Consider the following 28000-nt stretch of genomic DNA (forward strand, 5'->3'; position numbering starts at 1 on the left):
ACTCTGCAACTCAGTCCCAGAAGTGGCAGTGGGTGGCCACCAATCGAGATGGCTTTAAAAGAGAATTAGACAAATTCATGGAGGAGAGAGCTATCAACGGCTACTAGCTGGGGAAGCTGTTCTCTGCTGCCAGAGCTGGCACCAGAAATGCTTCTAAATACCGATTGCTGGAAACCACAGGAGGGGAGAGGGCTTTTGTGCGTTTCCCACAGACATCTGGTTGTCCACTGTGAGGACAGGATGCTAGACGAGATGGCCCAATGGCCCAATCCAGGCAACTTTTCTTATGCTCTTAAAAGGATGGGTGGCTGGGTCCTGACCCCACCCCAAAAAGAGGCTTTTAACGGGGAGAGAGGGAAACAATTTTTTTTCAGAGTACCCAATGGGAATAATAGTTTTAGGGGGGGGGGAGAAGATGCAGAAAGATTGCAAGCCAGTCCCCTGCTCCAGACAATGACCCTACTTGGATTGCAATAGGACCCATTGCGGTAAGACTGCCAACTGGTTGGAATTGGCATTGATGTAACCCAGCCTTCCTCCAGCCTGATGCCCTCCAGATGTGTTGGGTTACAAGCCAGCATGACGGGGACCATCTGCATGCAGAGCAAATGCTTAGTCCTTGCTGGGTTGAATGTCATGCGAATCTGCCTCCTGAAGATGACGCTTTCCACAAGAGATCTGATGGCCTATCTCATCAGGGTTGTTTACCATGGGAAAAGAAACCCCAATTTTTCCCCACACTGCAGTTAGAAAGGATCCTTCCATGTGAGCTCAGGAAAGAATCTCAATGGAGAAGCTTAATGTCTGGGGGGCGGGGAACAGACACTTCAGGTAGGAGTTTAGCTCCTAAGAGGCTTCATCAGGTCCCTTCCACCTGGGCACTCTCCCTACCAGGATCTCCACACAGCTGGAGAGCTTCTGACAAAGGAGAGGAGTCACAGAGGCAGTGACTCTGCGAATCACAGAATTGTAGAATTGGAAGAGGTACCAAGGGTCATCTAGTATAACACCCTGCAGTACAGGAGCCACAGCTAAATAAAACCTGACAGATGTCCATTCAACCTCTGATTAAAACCTTCCAAGGAAGGAGAGTTGTGGTCCATTCCACTGTCAAACAGTTTTTACCACCAAGGAGGTTCTTCCTAATGTTTGTTTGGTCAGAATTTTCTTCCTTGTCATTTGAATCCACTGGTAAGGGCCCTAGCCTCTGGAGAAGCAGAAAACAGGCTTGCTCCATCTGGTCATGCTGGCTGCTTAGGGAAGGCTGATGCAGAAGAATTAAAGTCACATATGGAGCTGAAATCTAAAATATGAAGCCATTAGCAAAATGAGACAAGACCCCGGGGAACAGCTTAGATCATAACTGACTTATCAGGGGCCGTCTGTCGCATCTAAGCCTCACGATGCTTTGCCTTGAGAGCATCCACTTCAGTGGCTGCAAGATTCTCTACACAGGTGGGCTGGTTCTCATTCATACTTTAGCTGTGATTCCTGCGCTGCAGCAGGTTGAACTACATGGCCCCTGGGGTCCCATCGACTCTACAATTCTATGATTCTAGCATGCGATTGCAAGCATAGGTCTGTGCAATAGGAGACAAGAGAATCCACTGGGATGAGGGGAGGTTGGGAGTACTTTATGAGCTACAAAGCCATCGCTGCAAACCCTCTGACTGTTCCAAGATCCCTCCGTGCCACCAAACAGTTCCTATTCTGAGCACAGGAATAGCCAGCAGCTCTGTGCCATAAAGGCTGCTAACCATTTATTTGCACAAGCAGAGACTGGTGCCAGCAAGAGGTGTCTAGACGATGTGCATTATGCATGATAAACCTGGCCCAAAAACCCATGGGAGCACTCACAGAATCCTCTTGCTAGAACCAGTATGGTATAGTGGTTAGAATGTTAGATGAGGATCTGGGAGACCAGAATTCAAATCCCAACTCAGCAATGAAGCTCTCAACTGGGTGACCTTGGGCCCGTCAACACCTCTCAGCCTAATTTTACAATACAGTGGGTTACAGACATTTAAGGTTACAGATGCTTCAGGTTACAGACTCTACTAACCCAGAGATAGTACCTCGGGTTAAGAACTTTGCTTCAGGATGAGAACAGAAATTGTGTGGCGGCAGCGCGGCAGCAGCGGGAGGCCCCATTAGCTAAAGTGGTGCTTCAGGTTAAGAACAGTTTGAGGTTAAGAATGGACCTCCGGAACGAATTAAGTTCTTAACTTGAGGTACCACTGTATTTCAAAAAGTGAAAATCCAAACACAAAAGTTGTTGATCTTTTTTTTAAAATTGCCCAAAGTTGTTTAGCTTTTTTTTTTTTTTTGGCAAAATCTCAAAAAAGAAGAAATTTTAAAGCCATTTTTCAGGAAAATCGCAAAAATCTAGACTTCTTTTTTTTTTAAATATTTTTATTGGGTTTTCACATTTTATATAGACAAAAACAAAACACAGAACACCAAAACAGACATAAAAGACAACAAACATGTATAATTTCCTAAAATCTTATTTTCTAACCCTAGTCCTTGACTTCCCCCCACCCCCACCCTTGCATCCCTATTCCCAAATTTATGTCAGCAAGTTGGCATTTCCTTTTCCATCTTGATATTAATCCTTTTATAAAGAAAAACAAAAATAAATTTTCCCTAAGTTGGACCCCAATTCTCTTCCCTCGATTTCTCATTTTTTTCTTAAGTAATTTTCTTATTAACTAAACCCCCTGGTCTTGAGTGTTGTTTGAATTTAAATGCTTCCCTCCCTCCCATCCCCGATTTGCGTCCTTTCCCAAGACATGTCCAAAATAACAGTTTTTAGCCTGGGTTCCGCACGTCCGAGGCTCTCAATTCTCTTTCAGTCCCTCTCCGCCGGTTTTGTTGGTAGTCCTTTTTAGCGGTCATCGAGTCTCGAAAGAGTTCCTTCACAATCAATCCAATCAGTCCATAGTCTCTTCCCATATTTAGAAACAACTGCTGAAGAATTTCCACAAGGCCTGAGTCTTGATGATAATCAAAATCAAAGTCTATGTGGAGGCCCCAATTGTACTTCTTTATTTCAAGTTCCTGAATTCCATAAACTCCCAGGGCCTCCACTTTCGTCTTCTGTATCTTTCGTAGGCTTAAAATGGATTTAATCCAATAGTCTCCTTGCTTGTGTTCTCCAGATATCGGCTTCTGGTTAGTATTTTCCCACTTAACTTGTTCTCTTTCTTGTTTTGTCTTCTCCTCTTCTTTGTTTATTATTTCGAATTCAGCTGTGGGTTCTTTCTCACTCAAGTCCTCATTACATTCAGCAGCACTACTTGTTTCAGAATTCAAGGTCATCAGTTGTTTACTCATAGCTGTAGTCTGCTCCTGTAAGGTTCCCACCAGTGAAAACATCCTTTCGATTTCTCTCAGTATCTTTCCACCCACAGCCATTGTAATTCCACAGAATTCCCCCTAGAGGGAATCTGGTTACTTAATGTTCTTTTCTCCAACAATCCTCTGTCCTATTATTGTTTCTTTGTTTCCAACAATTTTGATTCAATTGTAACTCCTTTTAATCCGGAGAGATCTTAAATAGCAATTTTTCCACTGTTAACAGTCCATTTGACAGCTTTGACAGCTGTCAAATTCTGCTCCTCTATACAGGCTCCAAAGCAGGTCGCTCCCGGGCCCGGGAGGGAGGGTTGTTTACAACAAAACAAAAACTCTTCCAACACTCCACTCTCCTGCTCAAATTTGCCTTTCCAAATCTTGGAAGTTACTGTCTTTTTGAAACTCACCCTTTACAGGGTAGGCACTCCAGCTTAGCTCTTATATCGTTGCTCTGGATCGTCTGCAAGGGGGGGGGGACTTCCTTTTAGCACACCCCCCGGTCGTCTCAAATTCAGAAGGTAAAATTTTTAAAGTTCAGTTCCAGATTACTCACGGGTTCTTTTTTCAGTCCAAATTTCAAGGAAGGAAGTCAGCGCTCTCCAGTTATGGCTCGCGGCTTCGCTCAGCGGCGGTAGCGATCGACTCTCAGTGCCGCGCCGTCCCCCGTATCCCCTCCGTAGCCTTTAAAAAGGCTCTTCGCGAATCAGGGGGGGCACTTAAGGCACCCGCCGAGTCTTCAGTCCGCAGGCTTCCGCGCATGCGGTTTTTAAGGGTCCCCGTGTCGCCGGCACGGCAAAGACCCATCCACCGCTGAGCCGATTCCCTCCGGAGCTCGGAGGGAATCCGCCATTTCCAGATCGCGCCAACCCGGCAAAAATCTAGACTTCTGACATTGGTTGCCATACACCTGGATTTTCCTGGACATTTTAGCAATTTCCGCCCAGACACTGCTTCCAACTGCAGCATTCTGGCTATGTCCAGGAAATTTCGTATGTATGGCAACCCCATCTCAGCCTAACCTACCTCACAGGCTTGTTGTGGGAGTGAAATGAGGAGAACCATGTCTGCCACTTTCAGATCCTTGGAGGGGAAAGGTGAGGTATAAATGCAAGAAAGAAAAAAGGAAACAATATGATCATTGCAAAGACAGGGACTAACGATGGGTTCCTACTCTCAACTACTCCAACAATTGCAATTCATGCCAAGATGCAGTTTGTCCATTTTAAAGTGCTACACACGGGGAGAAAAGCTGTTGTTTTTTTGAATAAAAGATGCTTGGGGAAGACCCCCCACTTTTTTTTGCAGATTTATTGCCATATTAAACCTCCCAGGATTTGACAACAAAATCACCGAGGGCCAACCTTGATCAGAGGGTAGCTTTCTGAAAAGCCCCGCATTCAAGACCCCCAACGGAGCGGCCACAATCTGAAAATAAATCCTCTAATTTTATACCTGCCCCCATGCTAGGAATTCAGGCCATGCTTGCGGGTGACCTAAAATTATAGGAGGTTACAGACGTGATATTTATCATTTTAAAAGTAGCACTACGCTGGTGGCTGAGATGCCCCATGCCTCCTCCTCCACCCCCCCCCAACCCCGCCACTGTGGGCTATTTGTAGTTTGGGGCGCATCAAGAACATACCAGACAGCTCTCCCGTCTCCTGCCTCGTTTGTTTTCCCTCGTCCAATACAAATAAGGCAATTACACGACATGCTGTAAACTTAACCTGCCGGGTGACACACGGCCACAACAATCCGAGGCATGCTCCTTTGGGGTCAAAACCTTCCCCCGTGTTGCCTGAAATCTGCCTTCAAACGGGATGGAAAGCAGCCTGCACCGCTGCTCAAGTTAGAAAGCCAGTGGCATTTGGAAGGAAAGATTCCAGAGTCCAGAGGAAATGCTTTTACAGTTTGGACATTGAGAAGGCACAACTATGTTCACCCTGGCCTCGCGCCCTCTCTTTCCCCACCACCATCAGGACGAATTAGGAGCAATTTGGCCCATCATAAGCAACAAGAATTGTGCAAGCCAAGGTTTAGTCACAGGGACACTTATCCAGCTTAGCCTAACACACTTCAGCCAGTAATCCATCCTTGCACAGTTCAAGTGTTAATGAGAACCTGAAGAAAGAGTTGGAAGGGAGGGAACCGTCCCCTAGTACTGCCCTTCCACAAACTGGGGCGCCCCAGGCATTTTGGACTACAATTGCCAGCAGCCCCTCCCAGCATAGCTGTAGGAGGCTGAGGTGAAGGGCACCTAGATCTATCTCCAACATCAAAGCGGTGAGTGTCTTTGCTGCTATAGCCCCGAAGCACCAGTTAAGGTGGGGGAGATGACCTTTTAGCAGTAGGAGAATCTCCCCGCTTGCAACCTTGCACATGCTGTTGTATGGCAACACCATATTTATAACGCCTGTAAGAAACCCGCAAGCAGGATTCAGGCATAAGAACCCCCTCACTTGCAGTTTCCAGCAACTGATACTCAAAATCCTTGCTGCTGCCTCCAACTGTGGAGGCAGAGCAGATCCATCATGGCTAGTAGCCTTATTCTCCATAAATCTGCCCATTCCTCTTTTAAAGCCATGGCTGACCATCAGCGCCTACTGTGGGAGCAAGTTTAACAACTTTAAGTATGCACTGTGTGAGCAAGTCCTTTCTTTTTATCTATCTCAAATCTCCCAACAGTCAGTCAGCAGAGCATGAGACTGTTGATCTCGGGGTCATGGTGTCGAGCCCCACATTGCTCAAAAGATTACTGCATTGCAGAAGGTTGGAATAGATTATACCTTCCAATTCTATTATTCTGCTTGCTGATTCAGCATCACTGGATGTCCACGAGTTCTAGTGAGATGAGAGAGGGAGGAAAACCATTTCTCTATCCCCTTTCTCCATGCCATGCATTACAATATTAGAATAGAATATTCTAATTGAATCCCATGCACAATTTTATAAACTTCTACCCTATTACTCGCCTTTTCTCTCTACACTGAAATGCTGCAACCTTTCTTCATGGGACAGTCGCTCCCTCTGCTTGATCACTTTGGTTACCCTTTCCTGAACTTTTCCTAACTCTTCAATATCCTTTTTGTGGCGAGGCAACCAGAACTGCACACAGTATTCCAAATACTGTGCAGTAGGATGCTACCTTCAGGGCCAGCACTGACCCTTGCTTCAGAACTGGAATCCAACTAAGGCCACATCCTCTCTCGCTCTGCTGCCAACACTTGGCTTTACTTTTTGCGTTGGCCTTAGGAGTGGCCTGCACAATCATGGCATGAGGCCGCTGTTCAGATTCCTCGCTGATCTCCTCCAGCAGAAAGGGAACTTTAGCAGCAATGTCAGGTTGAGGCTCACACTCTCAAGTAGCACAGAACAGCCTTTGTCAACCTGGTGCCCGCTGGTTGAAACGCAGACTCTGCTTCAGAACACTTTCTGGCCTCCCCAACGCAGCATCTGAATCAGGTAGGGGCAGAACCCGTGGCCCTCCAGAGGTTGCTGGAGTCCAGTTTCCATCAGGCCAGCTAACACAGCCAATGGACAAAGATAAGGACAGCTTCAGAGTCCTGCAACATCTGGAGGACCACAGATTCCCCATCCCAGTTCTAAGAAGATTTAAGTAGAAATACATGATGAAAGCAAGCCCAGCCTATCGTAAGACCTGTTTGACAGTGAAACAGACAACCTTGGAAGGTGTAAACGCTCCTTCATTGGAGATTTCTAAGCAAAGGTTGGGTGGCCACCTGTCAGGGATTCTTTAGTCATGATCCTTGCAGTACAGGGGTTTGGACCAGACGATCCTTGGGATCCCTTCCAACTCTACATTCTATGATTCCATGACTTGGTCATGCTGGCTGCATCAGCCAAAACAAAACACACATGGTGAGGGGGGGAAAGGAGGATTTTTTTAAAAAAGTCACAACAGGACAGACATTCTTGGCCAACCCCCACCCTTCACTCGCAGTTGAGCCCCTCCAGAAAGTGAAGTCAAGGCAAAGAAAGAGCTCCAACTCCTATCTCCTTCCACTTCCCCGTCCTGGCCCCCACCGCCCGGTAAAGATTCAGCACAAAGGGACAGCGAAAAAAGAATGGCAGCCTCACCCAGAAAGAGGCCATCTTTGAACTCTGGCGGACGTGGAGAAGGAAAGGATGGGCGATGCAGAGCCCTGGGACGGCCAAGACGGTGCCTTCAGTCCTCCACTGCAGCTTGGTCCGCCGGATCATTGGCTCCAATCAGCCAACAGAGCAAGAGGGGACAAGAGGCGGGCTTCTCAGCATGCAAGCTTTGCAGGTATCACAGAGGCAGATGGTGCAAGAAGCTGCTCCAACACGCACCACCACCACCGAGCATGGGAGAAAAGGTCGAGCAAAAAGCGGTGGACCATTTGATGTATTGTAACGGCAAAGGATATGGATAGAGTGAAAAGAAAACAGCCCCATTGGAGGCAGGAAGCTGAAAATCAGATTGCTAGGAGGGGGAAAGGAAGGAAAGGGCTGGGACAATGGAACAGCCCTGAAAAAACACAGCACTTTATCAAACACGTACCAGAAACAGCTAACTGTGGAGCAAGAGATTGGGACGCACATTAGCAAGGAAGGCTTAGGAGCGGCCAGAGAGAACCTGCCCCAATCCTCCTCAAGCTAAGAGACTAAGAACCTAAGAAGAGCCTGCTGGATCAGGCCCATGGCCCATCTAGTCACAGTTCTCATAGATGCCTGCGGAAAACCCACAAGTAGGATTTGAGTGCAAGAGCCATCTCCCCTCCTGTGGCTTCCAGGAACTGGTATTCAGAAGCATTGCTGCCTCCACTGTAGAAGCAGAGCAGATCCATTGTGGCTAGTAGCCATCCATTGCCCTCTCCTCCATGAATTTGAGTCTCATCGTCTTTCAAAACCATCACTGTCTCCTGTGAGAGGAAGTTCCAGAATTTAGCTATGCGCTGCTGCCCTCCTGGTGTTTCGGACAACTCCCACCAGCCCCAGCCAGGTTGGGGAGGGCTGAACAAGAGCATGGCTATGCAAGTGGGGCCAGGGAGCAGAGGGCATGGCACCAGATTCAAATCTCCATCCAGTCAAGCGGCTGACTGATGGCCTTGGGCAGCAGGGAGCCTGGCTAAAAGGCCATTTCACAGGGGTAAAGGCCCCCAGTCCACCTGCAGAGGATTTTGTACCACCAAAGCCTTCCATAACCCAACGTTTTCATTCCAAACTCTAGTGCCATTAGCCTCAACCACCAGAGAGACAGAGACAGGTCCAGGCGACAAGCAATGCCTATTTCAGGAACATCTGAAGGATACAAATGAGGAATAGGGTTATTTTTGTTCCAGTTATATAGGGCACTGCCAGAGGACAAAGGGCCAGTGAGAGACGGGAGAAAAGAGGCAACGGATTTCATGGCCATCTCACTCTCCAGTGAAACTGCAATTTATTTATTTAGATAATTTCTTTGTTATACCAGGCGCTCTTCAACCAAAAAGGGTGGAACCAATCTTTTCTGCTCTGGAAACAGCTCCGCTGAACAGAACTGGATTTCATCCAAAGACCCCTTGCAGGAGTATATTCCATATCTTGGTTCCTGGGAGCTCAAGGTCACTGTTGTACAGTGGTACTTCAGGTTAAGTACTTAATTCATTCTGGAGGTCCGTACTTAACCTGAAACTGTTCTTAACCTGAAGCATCACTTTATCTAATGGGGCCTCCCACTGCTGCCGCGCCACCAGAGCCTGATTTCTGTTCTCATCCTGAAGCAAAGTTCTTAACCTGAAGCACTATTTCTGGGTTAGCAGAGTCTTTAACCTGAAGCGTATGTAACCTGAAGCGTATGTAACCTGAAGCGTCTGTAACCTGAGGTACCATTGTAAGAGGTGACATGACAGAAGTTTATAAAATTATGTATGGTGTGGAGAAAGTGGATAGTCTGTTTCGCACCCCACCCCCTCTCTCTTTCTCTCGTAGCCTGATCCAGCAGATTGCTCTTGTATTCTTATGTCCTTTAGGACCTGGACTCTGAAGTCTCCAGTTGCCCAGGACAGTGTGCAGAGAAAAAGCTGAGGAACGTTGCAGCCTGTGCTTGCTGACCTCCAGTTGGTGTTAAGAGGAAGGACTAAGAGTGCAAGATCTGCAGAAGACACACATCCCATTCTGTCTAGCTGTCCTCTAACCCAATCCAGCCACCCAAGGTACATCCTGACTGGGTTTACTTTGGGCTCTGAGGACGCTCCATTCCTGAGGCACTGTAAACCACTGTTAAACACATTATAGGCCACCTATTAGCAGACAATTATGGGTACGAACCTCCACCCACAAAGAACCCCTTTTGCACCCCACTCCTTTGCATTTTCCACTCATGGCAAGAACGCTTATGCCCAGCTAATTATCCCACATATCTACTTGGTCCTGAGAAAACTCCCTTCTCAGGTGACCAAATCTGTAAGAACAATCCACTTCTAAACGACATTGTCCAAGGCCAATCAGGACAAAACCAGTCAATGAAATAAACAACTATTTGACTTTTAGAAGACATTTGAAGGCAGGCCTGTATAGGGAAGTCTTAAGGCTTTATGTTTTATTGTGTTTTTAGTATTTTGGGGGGAGCTGCCCAGAATGGCTGGAGCAACCCAGTCAGATGGGTGGCATATAAATAATAATAACATTATTATATTTAAGAACACAGATTATTTCAGTCCTTGGTAGCTTCACTGCCCTCCCTCCCCTTCTCACATGGCCTTTCACCTTTTTCAATAAGCCCCTTCTGCAGCTACTGCTCATACGTTAGGTCAGCATTCCCCAACCTTGTGCTCTCCAGATGTTTTGAACTGAAAGCCCCATCAGTCCCAGATAGGCTGGCTTACATCTCCAGATGAGGGCAGCAGGCTGGGGAAAGGTGTTAGGTGATAACTTGTGCCCTTGCCACCTCCCAAAATGTAGCCTCACCACCAATATTTACACATTGCTCTCTCACCACCCTGCTCCCAGATCACCATTTAGGTGATCTTAAGTGCCTCTTTCCCAAACCTGTTTGCTCATGTACAGCCCAGTGCAATACATGGGGCCCTGGGGATCCTTTCCAGCTCTACATTTATATGACTCTACTATATGCATGGCTGGAATAAAACCACATTTTAAAGATGTGTATGGTTTTGCAAGCAGCAAAACAGACCCGTCTTTTAACAGTTGAAATAGAAAAGTTTATTTGGGGACCTGTAAACATCCCCTACAAAAAAAAAAAAAAACCATTTCAGAAAACTTGTGAGACACAATGGCAAATCCGTCCTATGTTAGAAGGTGCATTTGAACCCAAGACAAAAGTTAACCCCACAATTCTTCAGCTATGCAGGCAAAGAACACAGACTTAAACCCACACATTTTTACCCTCCCAACACCAAGAAAGCACATGAACTCCCTTCCCCACCCTGTCCCTCCCCTCCCAAGCTGCAAGTAGACATCTGCGTTTGGTCCTCCCCACTCGGTTGGAAGCAAGAGTTTGTTTGCTTGTTTTGAAGGGGTTGAGGAAGAGGAAGACAACACACCATCAAACCATCATCAGCTTGGTTTCAAGGGGGGGAAATGGGCCTAAAAGCATGCAGGAGGCTCAAGACTATGAAACGTTTCGTCACATTTCCAGCACCACATTCCAACACCAAAATCGATCCAATGACACGCTCCGGGAGGCTCTCCCCTTGAAAGAGATCCGTCTGAAGGAAAAGCGACCTTGGGACGTGGGGCGGCAACAGTTCCATCTGAAGACACAAAACACTATTCACTTGACACGGATGTCAGCTGTGCAGAAAGACGTGTGCAAGAGGAGACCGTGAGCAGACGTGGAACTGGGCAGGTCTGCTGCAGAGACCCAAGGATCCCTTCCAGTGATGCACACACTCATACACACGCGCACACACACCATGAGTGTGAGAAGCTTACACAGCTTTCCGATGATACTCCGGAGGTGCAACTTCATAGTCGCTCGCGCTGAACAGCGTGGAAGAGTTCTTTGCTAGGTACCTGCGGACGGGGAAGGAAGGGGAAGGCAACAGGCTTGAATCTCACATTGAAGCCAAGAGGTTGGGTTTAGTGATATATATATATAGAGAGAGAGAGAGAGAGAGAGAGTTGATAGCCTAAGATGTATGGGCAGTGAAAGAATGCATTGAAAGGATGCCCCAGCTGCCCCACCCAGTCTTTGGAAGCCTTATAAGAAGCTGTGCAATAGAGGAGCTTCTAGGACCAAGGTGAAACTGTCAAACTCCCTTGTCATTTTTGTTGTTAGGTGTTATTAATGTAATCTTATTATACTACTGAAATGTTGTTTTGCATGTTGTTATATTTACTGTTGTAGGAAAGCGCCATACAAATACCGTATTTTCCCGTGTATAAGACAACACTTTTTGCTTTAAAAAAAGGCAAAAATTGGGTGTCGTCTTATACACGGATAGTGAATGCAGAGGGGGGGACATGCAATTAACGGCAGCAGCAAGCAGGAGATTGGCAGCGGCAATTGGTCGGGTGATTGGTGACTGCGGCAAGGCCTGCTGGCGATTGGCTGTGGCAACTGGGCAGGTGATTGGCGGCTGTGGCGAGGCAGGCAGGCAGGCAGGCGATTGGCGGTTGCGGCAAGTGGGCAGGTGGGCTGTTGGTGGCGGCGAATGGGCAGACAATTGGCGGCTGCAGCAAGGTGTGCAATTTGCAGTGGCTGTGGGAAGCGATTGGCAGTGGCGGGCAGACGGGTGAGCAATTGGTGGAAGTGACCTCCCCCACCCCCCCAAAAAAAGCTAAAAAAACTTAATTTCTTAATTTTGGGTTTAAAAAATGGAAAAATATGGTAAAATGCTGGCAGACGGATGGGTTTGGGGAGAGGATGTTGCCAAAGAGTCAAGCTGTCTGAAGATGTGTGAAGGAACCTCCTAACACTGATAGATGTTTCTCTGGCCCTGTTCCTCCTCAGTTCTTGTTGTGGATGTCACTTTTGCTCTGTTCCATAAGGCCATTGCTTAGTCATCACCCGACTATAACACTCTACACATGTGTAAAGCTAAAGTGAGGGAATGCCTCTACATAAGCCTGTTTAATTTATAGGCCTGTGGACTCCACTGCTGTGTTGTTCTGACCAAGCCATCTCAGACATCACAACTGGGTGTGGTTGATTTAAGAAAATCCACAACAGTGTCCAATCTTGGTGTTATTGTGTTAGCTTGGATTTGCAAGGAATGTGGAGAGACAGGCATACACACCCAGCTCACAGCTCCATCACATGCTTCTCCTCAGCCCCACAAGCCCCCCTCTTGCACTATTTTGCAGAACTAGGACAGACAGCCAGAACACCCCTGGGCTGTGCCTTTAAGCAAGGAAGAAAGGGAAGCTCAACTGCTCACCCAGGCAGACAGAAACCTCGGCACCTACACAGGTACCACTTCAGACTAACTCACACAGAAATATAGTATTTCAGAGAGAAGGATGCTGTCATCACCTCCTCTCCAAAAACTTTGTTTTTGCATATTTAATGATCTCTTTTTCTCCCCACTTGTGGGAGAAAACATTTTCACCTGCCCATATTAAGTACCAGGATTATGTTATGACTTTAGACAGAAGGCAGAGCAAATCCTAGCCAGTATGTTAGCGTGCCAGATTAGGATCTGGGAGACCAGAGTTCAAATCCCCACTCAACCATGAAGCTCACTGGGTGACCTTGGGCTGGTCACTTACTCTCAACCTAACCCACCTCAGAGGGTTGTTGTCAGTATAAAATGGGAAGCGTGAGAACTACGTAAGCACCACGAGCTCCTTGGAGGGCAGGTGGGATACTAATAATAATAATAATAACAACAACAACAACAACAACAGGAATTCCCAGAGGGCTCACTGCCTGCTGCAGCAAAAACAAGGGGGCTTGTGTTAGCAGCAAGAGTTTGTGGCACAGCAGTAGATTAGGTCAGATCACTAGAGTGGATCCTTTGAGATTTGGCCCATGAAGGGCTTGCTGTATCTATGCTACCTCTCAAAAGCCTGCAAAAAATGCCACACTTCTCTAAGGAAATCCATGGGACTAAGAGACCACGGAAGAGGACTTCTAATCCTGTCCCATCATCCATCAAAATTTCAGCTTGCCAAGAGATAAAAACACAGCTCCTGGTATCACGCTAGAGGGAAGAAGAGCCCTGGAGGTGCCCACAACCCCCATGCAAACATCTTTGCACGAAACACAAGCTCTCACAAGGACCAAGGTGCCTCTCTCAACTCGGCAGATATCAAGCGCGATCCATTGTACATACTTTAGAAAATCGTGCAAGTAGTTCAACAGCAAGGCCAGACTCTTCTCGTCCAAGGGCGTGTAAGCGAGCATGGCTCCGATCCGGACTGTTCAGACGGTAATTTAAGGACAAGGGGGAAGACAACGTTAAGGGAAGCATTTGCACAATTCATAAAATTCACCCGCTCTATTTCCAGTTGAGTTGTCCAGCCATCACATCATACAGGTCATGACTGCAGCTGCCTTTTGAAAGCGACACATTAGTGATCCTAAGGCAGAGATGAAGTTTCAGGGATGCCTGGAAAGCCTCCTGGGTCAGAAACAAGTGAGGAAGCATTTTGGAACACAGTGAAGAGTAGCACTGAGGGGAACCGAGGGTTATGAAAGGTCCACTTAGTAGGTGCTGCTAACCCCCAATATAGCCTGAGCAGTTTTGTCTAGCACAGTGGCTGGCACCACCCTCCAGGGGTGGTGACATTATCTAGAGGGGTGCTTAGAGGCAAGCGGGTGCTGGAGGTGTAAGTGGCTGCCAGGCTTTGAAAAGCTGGTATCAGTGGATCATGTTCATCCATTTAGTTGAATTAAACTAAATAGTTTCAATTGGATATTGAAAAAATACACTGTCACTGTTTTAAATTTGTTTGTGTTATCCTCCTTAGTGGGTCTTGCAAACTGCTATCCTGAGCAATGCTTTTTATAGGGCAGGGGGCACTGGGGGTGAGTTTATGGAACCAAGCGGGCAGCAGCTCCCCAAAGTTTGAGAACCACTGGTCTAATAGAATGATGCACCAGGATGGGGACCTCGCTGAATCTTCTGCAACTCATCCTACACTGCCCACAGTACTAGAAATGATTAAAGGAAGCAAAGGTATTTCGTATCTTGGGGCTGGAGGCTTCCACCCAAAGGAGAGCAGTGCAGCTCCCAAGGCCTCATTTATGGGGAAATCACACCACATGCTCACTCACATGAACTTCTGCAATGAGGCCACCCTACACCCTGGGCCTCCAATAGCTCTTTGTGTTCAACTCTCAATTTTCCTCAACATAATTCTTATGTCTGTTATAATTTTCCCAGATTCAATAAATTGCTTTGTGCAGCTTTACGATGGGTTCAAAAACAAGATGAATGCTGCACCTAAGGAACAGGACATGCATACTGGAAAGAGACGGCCTCGTTTGTCAGCTAAGAAGCGGCTTCCACTGACATTTAAAAGAACAGCCTCCTCATAAAAGCGCATTGTAAAATGTGGCTGCTCCAAACGTTTCAAACTACAGCTCCCAGAAACCTCAGGCACATGGCTGTGCTCCCATCAGGTCTCAGCATGCTGGCCGGGAGTGGTGGGAGTTGCAGTCCAAAGCAACAGTTATCAGGTTGGGAAAAGCCTTTTGTGTCCCACAAACGATGTACATACCAAACAGCCGCAGGAGGTGGGGAGCTCCGTACACCTGTGACATTGGTGCATCAGGGTGATCTGCTAAGATTTCTGCGTACTGCGGCCTCTCAAATTTATAGAGCAGCTGAGTGCCCAGCATGACGTTGAAGTACTCTTTGATGCCTGCCACGACTTCATTAACAGCATATTCTCTGGTGCACAGCAAGAAAAATGCAGGGTCAGCAACAGCCAGAACAATAATTCATTATTAATTATTATTGCTATTTCATTTATACCCCGCCCATCTCTCCGGGCGGCATATATAAAAACACAATAAAACATCAAACATTAAAAACTTCCCAATACAGGGCTGCCTTCAGATGTCTTCTAAAAGTTGTGTAGTTCTTTATCTCATTGACATCTGAAGGGAGGGTGTTCCACGGGGGGTGGGGGGTGGAAATGGACAAGGCCAACAAACCCTCCTGCTCTGGGAATTCTAGCTGTCACCTCATTTCCTGCTGACCTCCATCTGTGCACATCTGCAGAGTGTTCTCAGCAGCTGGGAACCTCCAATTCCCACCATCCCTGGCTGTGCTGGCAGCTGAAGCCTAACAACATCTGGAGGGCCACAGATATTCTCCACCCCCTGGTGTTATCTGCTCTGCTCCCAGGCTGGCCTTTGCATAAGAACATAAGAAAAGCTTGCTGTTCCCCAGCATCCTGTTCTCACAGTGGCCAACCAGATGCCTGTGGGAACCAAGCTACAGACCTTCAGGAATGGACATCATCCCATCCCCTTTTGTGTATCAGAAGCCTGTCTTAGCATTAAGCTATTGGGGGGGGGCATCTGTAAGTGTATGAATAAAATAATGAGCCTGCAGGCAGGGCTATTGCTTTTTAAAAAATTAAAGAGCGCCTAGAATTTTTTTCGACACTGCGCAAATTATATTTTCTTACGGTAGGGGGCTTCAACACCCTTAAGGAAGCTGCCTTGACTGTCACAGCCTCCTGGCCTTCACGGCAACCTTGAAACTGGGCAGTCACATTCTGGACTAACTTTTTTGCTCAAAGCAGGATTCTGGTGACACTGAGAATGGTGTATTACCAAGCTTTTGCCATGATTGGGCTATTGCCAGATCAAGGCTGGGTTGGATCCAGTCGGTCTCTTCAGCACGGCAGAGAAAGCTTGTTCGGATGTCCTCAGAGTGTGACAAATTCAGTTGTGTCCCGGAATGCTCCAGGAAATGTTTCAGGATATTACAGTGGGGTAAACTCTATAAAATCCCTTTGTGGATAAATGGAGTCAGGTGTTCAATGGGTCAATTGACCAGAGTCGCTTCCTGGCACCCTCTTCCTCCAAGTTCACACAAAGCAAGCCCCCAAATACTTTACCTCAATCAGGGCTGGAGGAGAAGAGAACTACTGAATTGGGTTGTAAGATTACTTGAGGCATGACTGCAAAAAAACCCCAAACCCTCATGCTGAATTTGAGCCAACCTTCCTGCAGGACTGGAAGGGGGTATTCAAGATAGAACAAGGAAAAGAAATATAAACACACTAAGCTGCTTTGAACAGCTGTGCAGCACATACATGTCTCATTCAAATAGAGCCAGTGTGGCAAAATGGTTGGGTATCAAACTAGGACCTGTAAGAGCAGGGTTCGAACCCCCCACTCAGACATGAAGCCAGCCACAAGATTGTTGTGGGAATTAAATGGAGGGGGAGCAGCAAGTAGAACCATATATACCACCTTGGGCTCCTTGGAAGAAAAGAGGGTATAAAAATGTAATAAATAAACAAACAAAGAGTTTGAGGTCAGCCTCCTCATATCAAAGGACCAATACTTTTGGTTAGAGATACTCCACAATGGGCCCTTCTGATGCGCCCCCACAACCACCCCCTCCTCACTTGTTATCAGTGTTCCCTCGCGACTTCTTGTAGTTTGCGTAGTCCTCCAAAATGGAGTCAACGTTCTTCTTGGCAGGAAGGTAGAAGAGCTACGGAAGAAAGCGAGAGGCGCCTAAGCCAGAACAAAAAAGACTGGAGCCAGGAGAGAGGTGTAACTCCATGGAACCTCTTCTTTCAAATTGGAAGAAACTTGCACCTCCTTTGCAACCACAAGACGGCAAGGCTGAAAGTAGCTAACTAGCCTACAAGGGAAAACCCCACTATGGTTTCTAGAAGTATAATCTGCGGGAGCCATCAAGGGCCACCAGGTTTTCCACCTGCCTTCCCCCAACCTGCTGCCTGGGACCTTGTAAAGCAAAGATGCTTCTTACATAGCTGTCAACGTTTCCCTTTTTTTAAGGGAAATTTCCTTATTCCAAATAGGATTCCTTGCAAGAAAAGGGAAAAGTTGACAGCTATGCTTCTTAAGTATTCTTGCCTTCTCTTAATATTTCTGTAGGGAATGTTCTTTGCCTTTTTGGAAGGTGCATGGATGTATTTAGTTTGTAATACTGCTGAAACGTTTTGAAATTCTATCAATTGTACTTCCATTATTGTATTTTTATGTGTTGATTTAGTCTTGGGAGTCTTTTTGGCTGAAAGGCAGCTTGCAAACAAACAGTAATATCACATTACGTAACAACCAACTCAGGTTACTGCAGGTGCTTAAAAATAAGCAGTCCATTTAGTAACACAATTTCAGAGTTACCTGCTTTTGCCGGGTGATCAAATCCCAGTCGTCCACAAGCCACGGTTTCAGCTCCTCGGGTATTTTTACCTTGACTTCAACCCTGTTCATAAAAGTCTCCTCCTGAAGAATAAAAGACACAAGACCTGCATTCGGATACTGGCACCAAGCAAAGCACATTGTTGTGTATTGGGGCTCAGAAAATGTACAGTGTATCAGTGAATTTAACAATATTGCACCTCTGTATTCAGAGATGTCCTCACTAGCAAGATCCAAGGAACTGAGAACAGACCTTGGCACTGTGACGGCAGGAGACAACCATTCAGAAGCCTGCGCAAGGAAGAAAGCCTCAGTTGTCTATTGCCAGCCCTATAGGGAGGGCTGCCAAGTGTTTCTTGTGGTTCCATGAAGACACTTACAAAGTTTCAAGGAGCTGCAAAATATGTTCATTGCCACTCGATATAAGCATTCACGTATTCCCACAAGCTGCGTTTCTTATTTGTTTCATAACATTTATACATTTCTTGATTGTAAAAAAGAAAAGAACCACGTATCAAAGCAGTTTACGAAAATATAAAACAATCAAGAAGAATTAGCAGCAATAATTTAAGGCTTTTGCAAAGTTAAAATAACAATTGACGAAAAGCAGATTAAAATTCACACCAGCATTCAGCTTATCTGTGTAGGGTTGTCTAAGCAAAAATGTTTTTAACATGCGTTGAAACAGTCCAGTGAAGGCACCAGCCTAGTGTCAATTGGCAAGGAGTTCCAAAGTGTAAGTCCTGCCGCACTAAAAGAGTTTTTACAAATGTGGAACATGTATTATCGAAGCAGTAAATTGGGCATATATGCTGTACGGAGATATTGCTGATAAATTGGTCCCAAGTTGTTAAGAGCTCTGTACACTAATAGTAACACCTTGAACTTGGCCTGGTAGTAAATTGGCAACCAGTGCAGGTCTCTGAGCACAGGTGTTATATGCAGACAAGGCCTCACTCATGTCAGCAATCGTGCTGCAGCATTCTGCACTTCAGATCAAGGGCAAAAGAAATCCCACGCAGAGCGACTTGCGTGGCTGAAGTAAGGGATTTGGGGGGGGGGGAAATATATTATTGCCATCTATCCCCCTTCCTTGTGAAGTTGCCCAAAGGCTGAGATGGATCCAAAACATCTTGGATATTCTTTCTTTTTTAAGACTTGCAAACTGTGTAATGACTGCAACCCAACAAGGGGAACTCTACCTAGAGTCCCGGACAGTCCAAAATACTTACACTTTCAACAGTGGGATCTACACGAGCCCTTTTCTTCCTGGGAGGCTGAGGGTTTTCATTAGTGCTGCTGCCTTCACCGATTCCAGGAGCTACACAAACAGGCAAGGGAATCACTGTTGTGGTTTTAGCTAAACGTTTTACACAGGTGGCAGTTCACACACAACACACACTCGCGGAAGGGGTCTACTGGACAGAACCAGAAATCAGACAGACACACACACACACACACACACTGCACCCCAATGTTGTGGCAGCCCCTTTAAAATAGTCACTGGGATCCCGGATGCAAACCCCATTTTTTAAGTTGCTCAGCATTGCTAAGAACTGCTTCGGGGGTAGCTCCAATGTCTTGAGTTAACCTAACTGATTACAAACTTTTTGATTGACTTAAAGATGCATCCAATTGATTGGGCAATGCTTTTTAAGAAGTGTTACATTAAAACTTTTAATACTAGCAGGCAATAAAAAAGACTTTCCCTCTCTTATGTATGAGGGAAAACCCCTGCTTCAAGCAAAACCTTTTTAAAAATAAAAAATAAAAAAGTAACTTGTTTCATTCAGGGCAGGCCATATTCAATAGTCTAGACATGCAGATTTAATCTGGTAGCTGATCAAAACTCAAACTAAGACTTATAGGGCTGCCACCTGATTAATAGTAGTTTTTATCACCCAATGCAATTAACTGCTTTTTTCCCCTTCCCCTTTTATTTTTTTCAAGATACCAATATAACAATTTTTCAAGTTCTAGCAAGATGTGCATTATAGTAGGGCTGCCTTTTAATGCTTGTTCGTAGAGTGGACAGCTTTGAATAAATTACTGCATCAAAATAACAACAGTAACTAATTGGAAGTACTGCTGCTGCTCCCGGATTCTAGGAGCTTCGATTTTGGAGCCAACACACTGGGAGGGCCATCTTTTCCTTAACCCTTTTTGCTCTTACAAAAGTAAGGTGGGGCCTGGGCAGAAATGTTGGCAAAACATTGAAAATCTAGAAGAGCATCATGCTAGATAAGAGTGGGCAACTCAAAAGAGATGCTCTTACTTTTCTGTTTGTTCTTTTTGGTCTTCCTGCCAAAGGGAAAAGAGACACTGTTATTCCACATGCAAAGCAAGTATAACACCAGCACTTTTTTTCAAAAAAGTTCCTTCTTCTAAGCCCAATCACTTGATCTGTAAGGGACTGATCAAGCCACAAAGCGCAAGGCCCAGTGTTGAAAGGAACGTCATCCACGCAGGATAATTCAAGGTGCTTAGGCCTAATACGGAAAAGACTGGATCTGGCATATGTAGAAGCTGCTTTCCCAGCATTTGATAAAATAAAGGAAGAGCTACGTGCTTTACATTTTTCGCAAAGCTAGTATGCTTCCCCCATGACCAGCCATACCTGCAGCTCCAAAGGCACACCAGAAATGTACACTGCCTTAAAAAAAAAATAAGGTGTAGAAGCAGCCTCTTTCACCCCACCCTAATAGCTGGAAGCATGGCAGACCAGCCAACCACCTGCCTTCATGATTTATAAAAGAGCACAGCTACAATTCTCATCAACATCTGAAAAGGTTAGATCACTGCAGTCTGTTACACATGGGGCTTCCTCTGAAGACAGTTCAGAGACCTTAGATAGTGCAGAATTCAGCAGCTAGGTAGCTCATTGGGGCAAGACAGACTGAGCATATAACTACAACCCTGGCCCAACTGCATTGCCTGCCAATTAGTTTCTGGGCCCAATTCAAAGTGCTAGCTTGATCTATGAAGCCTTAAACAGTTCAGGAACACAATATCTCAAGGACCACCTCCACCCATAAGCACCGACCCAGATCTTGTGATCATCATCTGAGGCTCTTCTTTGGGTGCCTCCGCCACAAGAGGTCTGGAGGGTGGCAACAGGAAAACAGGCCTTTTCTGCGGTGTCTCCCTGTTTGTGAAATGCTCTCCCCAGGGAGGCTTGCCTGGCACCTTCAATACATATGTTTAGGCACCAGGCAAGAACATTCCTCTTCTCCCAGGCCTTTCGCTAATTAAACAATCTATGGCCTTTTAAATGGGGGCGGGGAGTCATTCTTTTGTTTGTTATAATAACATAATACTATGTTATGTATTTTCATGTTTTTATACTGTAAATCCTATGATCCTTGGATGAAGGGCGGTATATAAATTTATTATTAAGTGGAATATCCGTATGCAGCATCTGAAAATCCAATCCACACATCACGAGTGACCGGAGGAAGTACAAAAAGGAGCAATCAACCAAGATGGTGGTGGTTTTTTTTATCATAAAGAACACCTTCAAGAAAGTCTGATGCATTAAGAACTGCATAAATTGTTATTCTACCAGCTATCTCAAGGGAGGATATTCCATTACAGTGGTACCTCAGTCTACAAACAGTCCTGTTAACAAACTATTCGGGCAACGAACTCCGCAAAACTGGAAGTAGGTGTTCCGGCTAGCAAATTTTGCCTCGGAAGACGAACAGTGGAAGGGCACCAGCAGCAGGAGGCCTCAGTGGGGAAAGCGCACCTCGGTTTAAGAACGCTTTGGTTTAAGAACGGACTTCCGTACCAAATTAAGTTTGTAGACCGAGGTACCACTGTACTCACATAATATGCCTATACATCATTTTTCAGAGAGAGAGAAACTTATAAATCTACACAAAGCAAGGAAATCTGGATTTCAGGATGAAGATCCTGGCGTGACAATCCATCCTTAACTCACCGCGTCGATATTGCAGGGGTCTCCAAACCGCAAACTGTATGCGCTCCATCTCGTCTGAAAAATCTAGGCACAATGGGGGTTGAGTTAAGGAGAGAGTGTCAGACCCGACACATGGAACCTTTAAGAGAATGCACTTCAGTTCAGCTGGAAAAGGCAAGACAGCTTTTAGAGGAAGTTACAGCCCCATTCAACAAGTGTCTGGAGGGTGGTAAGCCTACCGGGGCTGACATCTTCCTCCTACCTTGAATGCTATTTTGTCATATCTGGGCTCTGTTATGTACACTATTCATCCATCCATGGAAGCAACACAAGGTTGAGCCCAGGCTTACGCAGATCATTGGTGTTATTTTCTCAGAGGACACTCAGAGAAGTCAGCAGGCCCCCCTCCTGAGAAGGACAAGGCTAGTTTCCTTCGAAATCTCGCCACCTGCTCACTTAAGACTGCTCAACAGTAAGGGAAAGAGCTGGGCTCAAAAACCCCTACAATACTGTAGAAGCCATGACTGCCTAAAGAACGCCTATTGGACCATTCAAAGCCCAGTCTCTTGGAAATGGTCGCAAGCTCATTTCCCCTCACGGTTCTTCATTGGAAAGCAGCTTCCTCAGCACTAAGGTTACATTTTCCAAAGCAACATTCCACATGTACCAACAGTACAGTTTTAAGCTTTGGAAATATGCTTGCTAAGATCTTCAAGGCCAAAAGATTGTGAGGGAAAGCCTTTAAATTAAAAAAGAATAAAACAGACAAAATAGTTTCTTACACTTCAACATTTTTCTGCTGGAGTCCGGACGTTTTTTTCCCTGGTGCGGCCCCTCTCATCTTTCCTTCTGCATACTGTTCCCTTTGAAAAAAAGAGTCATCAAAACAGGACTTAATTAGAGGCATCTCTATGCCTCCATAGCACAGAAGTATCTCTGCAACAGAAGCCCTACCTATCTTGCTATTCTTAACTGCCAGTGCAACCAGTTAAAATTTAACATTGGGAATGTCCCTAAGTATTGCACTGAAACAGTGGCATCCTGGTCTGTTCCTCTTGCCCTGACAGTGCCCATGCTGCAATTTTTTCCAACAGTGTTATATGTTTATATATACCTGCACAGAATGTGAGCTCCATCCAGTACGTAGTTCGGGACAACACAGAAGGCATTTCATAGTGTATGTCTAAAGCAATTTGGGGGTAGGGTAAGTAGATTATAGCTCCAAAGAGCTCTCCTGCTTGAGCAATGAGAGAGAAGGGCACCTTCTCCCATACTAGGTGAAGTGAGTTCTACAAAATTCACACACACATAAAATTCATATAATACATATTCAGGCTGCAGGAGAGAGACTTTGCTGAACCCTCAAGGGGCTGTTTTTCCCATTTGTCCTGCCCTCCGCATCCCAGCCTGCAAGGAGAAGCAGCTCCCCAAGAATTTACTGCTGCTTTCTCTGCTCTCTCTGGGGGCACACCCCTTTCCCTTTTGGCAGAGGCAATAATGTATTCATCTTGTAATAAGGTTTGCTGTTTTAAGTTTGTGTTATATTGCAAAGGCCAAAGGTTCCCCACACCTTTCTTACACAAGAATACAGAGACCCCTGTAAAAAAAACCCAACCACTTATTATACACTGGCCTGGCTTAGTTCCTCCATTACTAGGTAATACTCACTGATTGGCCTTTTGAAGTTCTTTCTGCTTTTGCAGATTGGTGTCCACGTATTTGAGCACTCTGCTTTCTGGAACCCATTCATCCCAGCTGCAAGGGAAGGGAAGAGTTTTCAGGGGCTACATAACAAGAAGCCCACCGCCTAGCTGTTAATTCAGTGGCTTCACAGAAAACCAATGAACTTTATCCATTTATTTAAAAAATATTTATAGACAGCTATTTATAAAAACTTTGCTTTTCCGACTTGCAGCCCTGCCTAACACAGGGTTACAGGCACAAGTGGGTGGATTTCTCCTAAGTTTCGGAATCCAGGTATTCAATCAATTCCTGTAGAAAAAAGAATCATTGTTCTAGCTGTTGTTGTTTTCATTAAGAAGCACGTTAAAGTTAGCTGAAAACTACATTCCTGGAGAAAGTTTGGGGACGCTTTCTGATTAGGCGACAGGATTATAACCTCATGGTTTACCATCCCCAGCTACTACTGATCAATTTGCAGCTTATTCTGTGGGATTCATTCTCTCTCTCTCTCTCTCTCTCTCTCTCTCACACACACACACACACACACACACACACACCTTTTCAATCGCTCTGTTGCCACTGATCAGGACACTGAAACCTGCCAGGACTTCCACTGTGCCTTTCCTGCCTAATCCGCTGCCACTTCTTGCAGGCCACAAAAACCTTGCTATGGTACAGCAGGCCTTTTGAGGCAGGCACAGGCTTTATTCTAGTGGGAGCTTAGAGAGGGAGGACACGTAAGTTACTCCCTTTCCCCACAACCACCTTGGGAGTGTGTGGAGTGGCTGAGAATAGATAGCAGATAGCAGCCTTCAGGGAGGACTGTTAGATTTGAGTAAAAAGAGAGGGTGTATTCGGATGCCTTGATTGTGGCCCACACTGCTGGGAGAGCACCACATGGGAGGAAAGCAGGAGGGTGCCCTGTAATCTGTGGGCAGATGAAGACTCCTTTTTTGTATCAGCTTAAACCTGGCAGAGAGGGGAGTAGCCTTCAATTTAGGAAATTTCAGTTAATATTTCCATAGAATAACTAGTTAAACTTGGGCACTGCTTGAATTTAGACAGTGGTTTCTTTTTCTTCCTTTTTCTCCTTTCTGGTAAATTATCAATGTCTGCAGCAGGAACCATAATCGCTACTTAGCATGTAATTCATCTTTTCCCTGTCCTGGTGCCACCCAAATGTTTAGAACTTTAGCTCCCGTCAGGGCCAGCCAGCCCTAGCGTCATACAGTCATGCTGCCTGGGCTGATGGGGAGTTGTAGTCTGAAACATCTGGAGGATGCCAGAATGGGAAAAGCAGATATGAATGAATGCAATTAGAGACTTAGGAGAAATCCCCATTTCACATTCTGACTCACACCACTTGTAACTGTTTCTCCAACAAGAGGTGAAGAGCAAAGAGCCTTCAATAATTCACAAAGCTGTGCTGCCTGGGTTTTTTTGCTCAAAAGCCTCACGATTGTGGCAGTGAGTGGACAAGGTTGACTTATGTGTTCAACACTATTATTTTATTAATCTTGAAACTTCAAGCACATCTGAGATCGTTGCAATAAAATAATCAATACACAAAAATATAAACACATAAGAAAGCTAAACAAAATGTGTGTGTGAATAAAACAGATCAACTGAATTATAAAAGCTTAGGAAAATAAAATTGGTATCTGCCTGGCACCAAAAAGATACCAAAGCAGGCACCATATATTCCTCTCTGGGAAAAGCATTCTAAAGTCACCACCACAGAGAAGCCCTTTCCCCTGAAACCACAATATGTCAGAAAAACCTAGAGAAGAGCCTCTTCTGCAGATCTCAATGTATTGGCAAGTATATGTGAACCCATACAATTTTCCAGGTATCCTGGCCCTAAGCCATGATGGGTCTTAAAAATCAAAACCAGCACTTTGAGCTGGGCCAAGAAATAATTGACAGGGCGCTGGTCGTGTTGGTGAAACGCTGGCATCACAACAGCTGTCTTCAGTTGCTCATCTAGAAGCCATATCCCTGAACTAACTGTAGTTATCAAAACACCCTCAGGAGCAGCTACACACATAGTGTGTTTCGGCAGCCTAGCCCAAAGGATGACTGAGGACAGGCTGCCATCTGCTTTGGCTGGAAATGCCAGGGGTGAAATCCTGCAAAGATGCTGCACATATTTTGTGCTGCCCCAACTTTCTGACCTTAAACATTAGTTTGCCAGAGAAATGAAAGAACTTTAAGCATTGCTGTTCATTGTAGATTGATTTTTTTGGTTTTAATAATGGTTTTGTTATGATGTGGCTATTTGATTGCCATTGTCACAAGCCATCCTGTGCTCCATTTTGGAGAAAAAGTAGGATATATACCTCCTATCAAATAGTGTTTTTTTTGTTATCGTTACTTAAAAATAAGTACTCACTTCTTATTCCAACCACTGTAATGTATGAAGTATTTCACCTGTTTGTCCTTTATAGCAACCTTTACACACTAGAAGGAGGAAGAAGAAAGTCTGTCAACAACTTAGCAAGTCCACATGCAATTCAGAGACATTTATGCCACTTTGGGCCAGATTAACAGTTCTTAGGCAGCCTACAGGGTATTTAATTGCCCCAGCCAAATCGGGTCCCTTGCTGTGGCAAGATGTTCTGGGAGTTTCCCAGCATGCAAAGTGCGAGCCCATCCTGCTCCTTGCAGCTGGGGACACGGTGGCTGCCCAGAGGGCACAATGTCCCCAGTCACTCGCCACACAGGCTGCCTCTCTTAGCATGAGGAATACGATACCATCAGTACTGCAGAAGGACTTCAAAAGGAAGGCAGGATGGAGCGGACCAGAGAAAGGGAGCCGGGCTGCTTGTGGCTGCTGTGTTTGCACAGGCTTGCTTCTGTGCGAGAATGCTGGCAGAGGAAAGCACGGTATGTGAATCAGGCCCTTTGGCTCTGGAGCCCCAGAGCAGGTTTTTTTGTTTTGTTTTGTTTTGCACAGCGCACGCGTCCCCCACCACCACCCCTTAAATCCAGCACTGCCGTGGGTGGGTTAACGTCGTCTGCCACAGCAAACTACAGCCAACATACCTTTGCTTCGTAAAGAAGAGGTCCATGGAAACACAGCACCCGTTCACCTGTGAGAAAATTTCCATTTAGTAGGAAAAGCAGGCCTAGACGCACACGCACCACACAAACACTGAATAATATCATCATCGCACTGAAATGAAGATGCAAGGATCCGTTAATGTTCATATTTCAGCTCCTCGTAAGACCTTTGGCCAAGGTACGCAGAGCTGAACCGCCATTTTGCTCAAACTGGACTTCCCATCCACCAACCCAAGTAAACACACATGTTCAAAAGCTGGTGTTTTTGTTGACGAGTGCAAAAAGGGCTTCCAAGGCAATATATTTTTGCTTTCAATGTTGAACGATAAGACACACAGAAAAATCAGAGGATTTTTCATCTGTGCCTTTGAAGCAATGCAACTTCCTCATCAGAGATTTGGATTGCACAGGACGCCAACGCCGCCCTCTGTGTGTGTGTGCTCGCACACATGGATGTCCTCATTTTCATGTTGAAATGCACAGTACCAAACCGTCAAGTAGCAATCTGCCTCCCTATAAGCTAAGAGGAAGACTTATTTGAGCATTGCTAATTAAGGGTGTCCAGACTCCAGGGCCTACCACAGAGAATGCCAGAGGAACTGATCCTGTCCCACACCAAGAGATGGCACCGGAGACAAAGTGTCATATGCCCACCTGTGCTCAACCCACATGCACAAAGCCTGGGCTAGCAACTATTGTGCCAGGCCACGCAACGGAGCTCTGGTGCCCACAGGAGAGGCTGAAAGCCTCTGAGCAGGATGAGGGCATTTGCAGGCAGAAAGAGGAGAGTCTGGCTGCTGCAGCTGGGCCAGCTGCCCAAAGGGGGTCCACCACCTAGCCCACCACCCTCCTCTCACAGCGGCCAACCAGGTGCCCCTAGTAGGAAGCCTTGAAGGCAGCAGGACCCCCAACAGGCCAGAAGCAGCTCTCCTTGCCCCAGGGATCCAGGAGCATCACTGCCTCCTGGGGGGGGGGGGATATAGCCGTCGTGGCTAGTAACCATTATGACTAGTACGCAATGAAAGACAAATTCAGGTGTGTGTTTGGCTCATTCTCCTCGGCCTGACCCAGCAACCAGGGTCTTCCTCAGAGGAAGGCTGAGCCGCAAGACGCAGACAGGGGAGGGGGGGAAACACCCCCTACTGGCTCCCTCTCCCCCCTCCTGAGGAGTGGGGAGGGGGAGACAAAGAGAAGAACCCGAGGGGCCGTTTTGCTGCGGGGAAAACGGGCTCCTGTGCATGCACTGCCTGCCTGCCTGGGGTGGGGAGGGGGAGGCAGAGCGGCTGCCGCCACCGCCCCCCGCCCGGCTCTGGGCGCCCCCTCCGCTCCCTCTCCCCCGCCCTTCGCGGTTGGAGGTCCGTGGTTGGGGGTCTCCGGCAGGGCGCCCCCTCCGTCCCCGGCTCGACCCTCCCTCCTGCCGCTGCTCACCCTCTTGGAATTTGGGTTTGGGGTCCTGCTTGGGCGCCATTTATAAGCGACTCCTCCGCCTCCCCCTCCCCGCGGGGGCTCCTCAGCTGCGTCGCCGCATTATGGCAAGAGGAGGGGAGCCTCCGCTACGGCGCATGCGCGCGCACGGATCTTTCCACTCCTGGCTCTTCCTCCTCTCCCGGGGCATGCTGGGTTTTGTAGTCTTCGGCAGTGGCTCCTCCTGCTTCCCGTCTCGTCGCCGCTGGGCCTGCCTGCCTGTC

General features: G+C 46.5%; 2 protein-coding genes across 5 annotated transcripts in view; both read right to left on the reverse strand.

Annotated features, from left to right (window-relative positions):
- The window catches only part of UACA (uveal autoantigen with coiled-coil domains and ankyrin repeats), a 52147-nt gene extending 44435 nt beyond the window's left edge, over positions 1-7712 (reverse strand). Inside the window, exon 1 of the mRNA XM_082198284.1 lies at positions 7456-7712. Coding sequence (XP_082054410.1) covers positions 7456-7578 — 123 coding nt within the window. The 5' untranslated portion in view covers positions 7579-7712. The remainder of the gene's footprint in view (positions 1-7455) is intronic.
- Positions 7713-10518: 2806 nt separating this feature from the next.
- On the reverse strand, positions 10519-27896 carry MORF4L1 (mortality factor 4 like 1). 4 transcript variants are annotated; one of them, XM_082198776.1, is made up of 14 exons: positions 27741-27896; positions 26295-26341; positions 25642-25709; positions 23235-23321; positions 22349-22429; positions 21588-21650; positions 19920-19945; positions 18877-18965; positions 17627-17728; positions 16879-16967; positions 15010-15182; positions 13620-13704; positions 11275-11355; positions 10519-11133 (listed from the first exon to the last, which is right to left on the reverse strand). In XM_082198776.1, the coding sequence occupies exons 1-14, from the start codon at positions 27778-27780 to the stop codon at positions 11130-11132; spliced, it is 1035 nt and encodes a 344-aa protein (XP_082054902.1). In that variant the 5' UTR covers positions 27781-27896; the 3' UTR covers positions 10519-11129. The 4 variants fall into 4 exon arrangements, with proteins under 4 accessions (XP_082054902.1, XP_082054901.1, XP_082054904.1 ...); XM_082198775.1 differs by having other exon boundaries at positions 10519-11355; XM_082198778.1 differs by lacking the exon at positions 26295-26341 and having other exon boundaries at positions 10519-11355; positions 27741-27889.
- Between the last annotated feature and the right edge of the window lie 104 nt (positions 27897-28000).

This window comes from Podarcis vaucheri (genome assembly GCF_965113315.1).
Source record: "Podarcis vaucheri genome assembly, chromosome: 14".
Classification (NCBI taxonomy): domain Eukaryota; kingdom Metazoa; phylum Chordata; class Lepidosauria; order Squamata; family Lacertidae; genus Podarcis; species Podarcis vaucheri.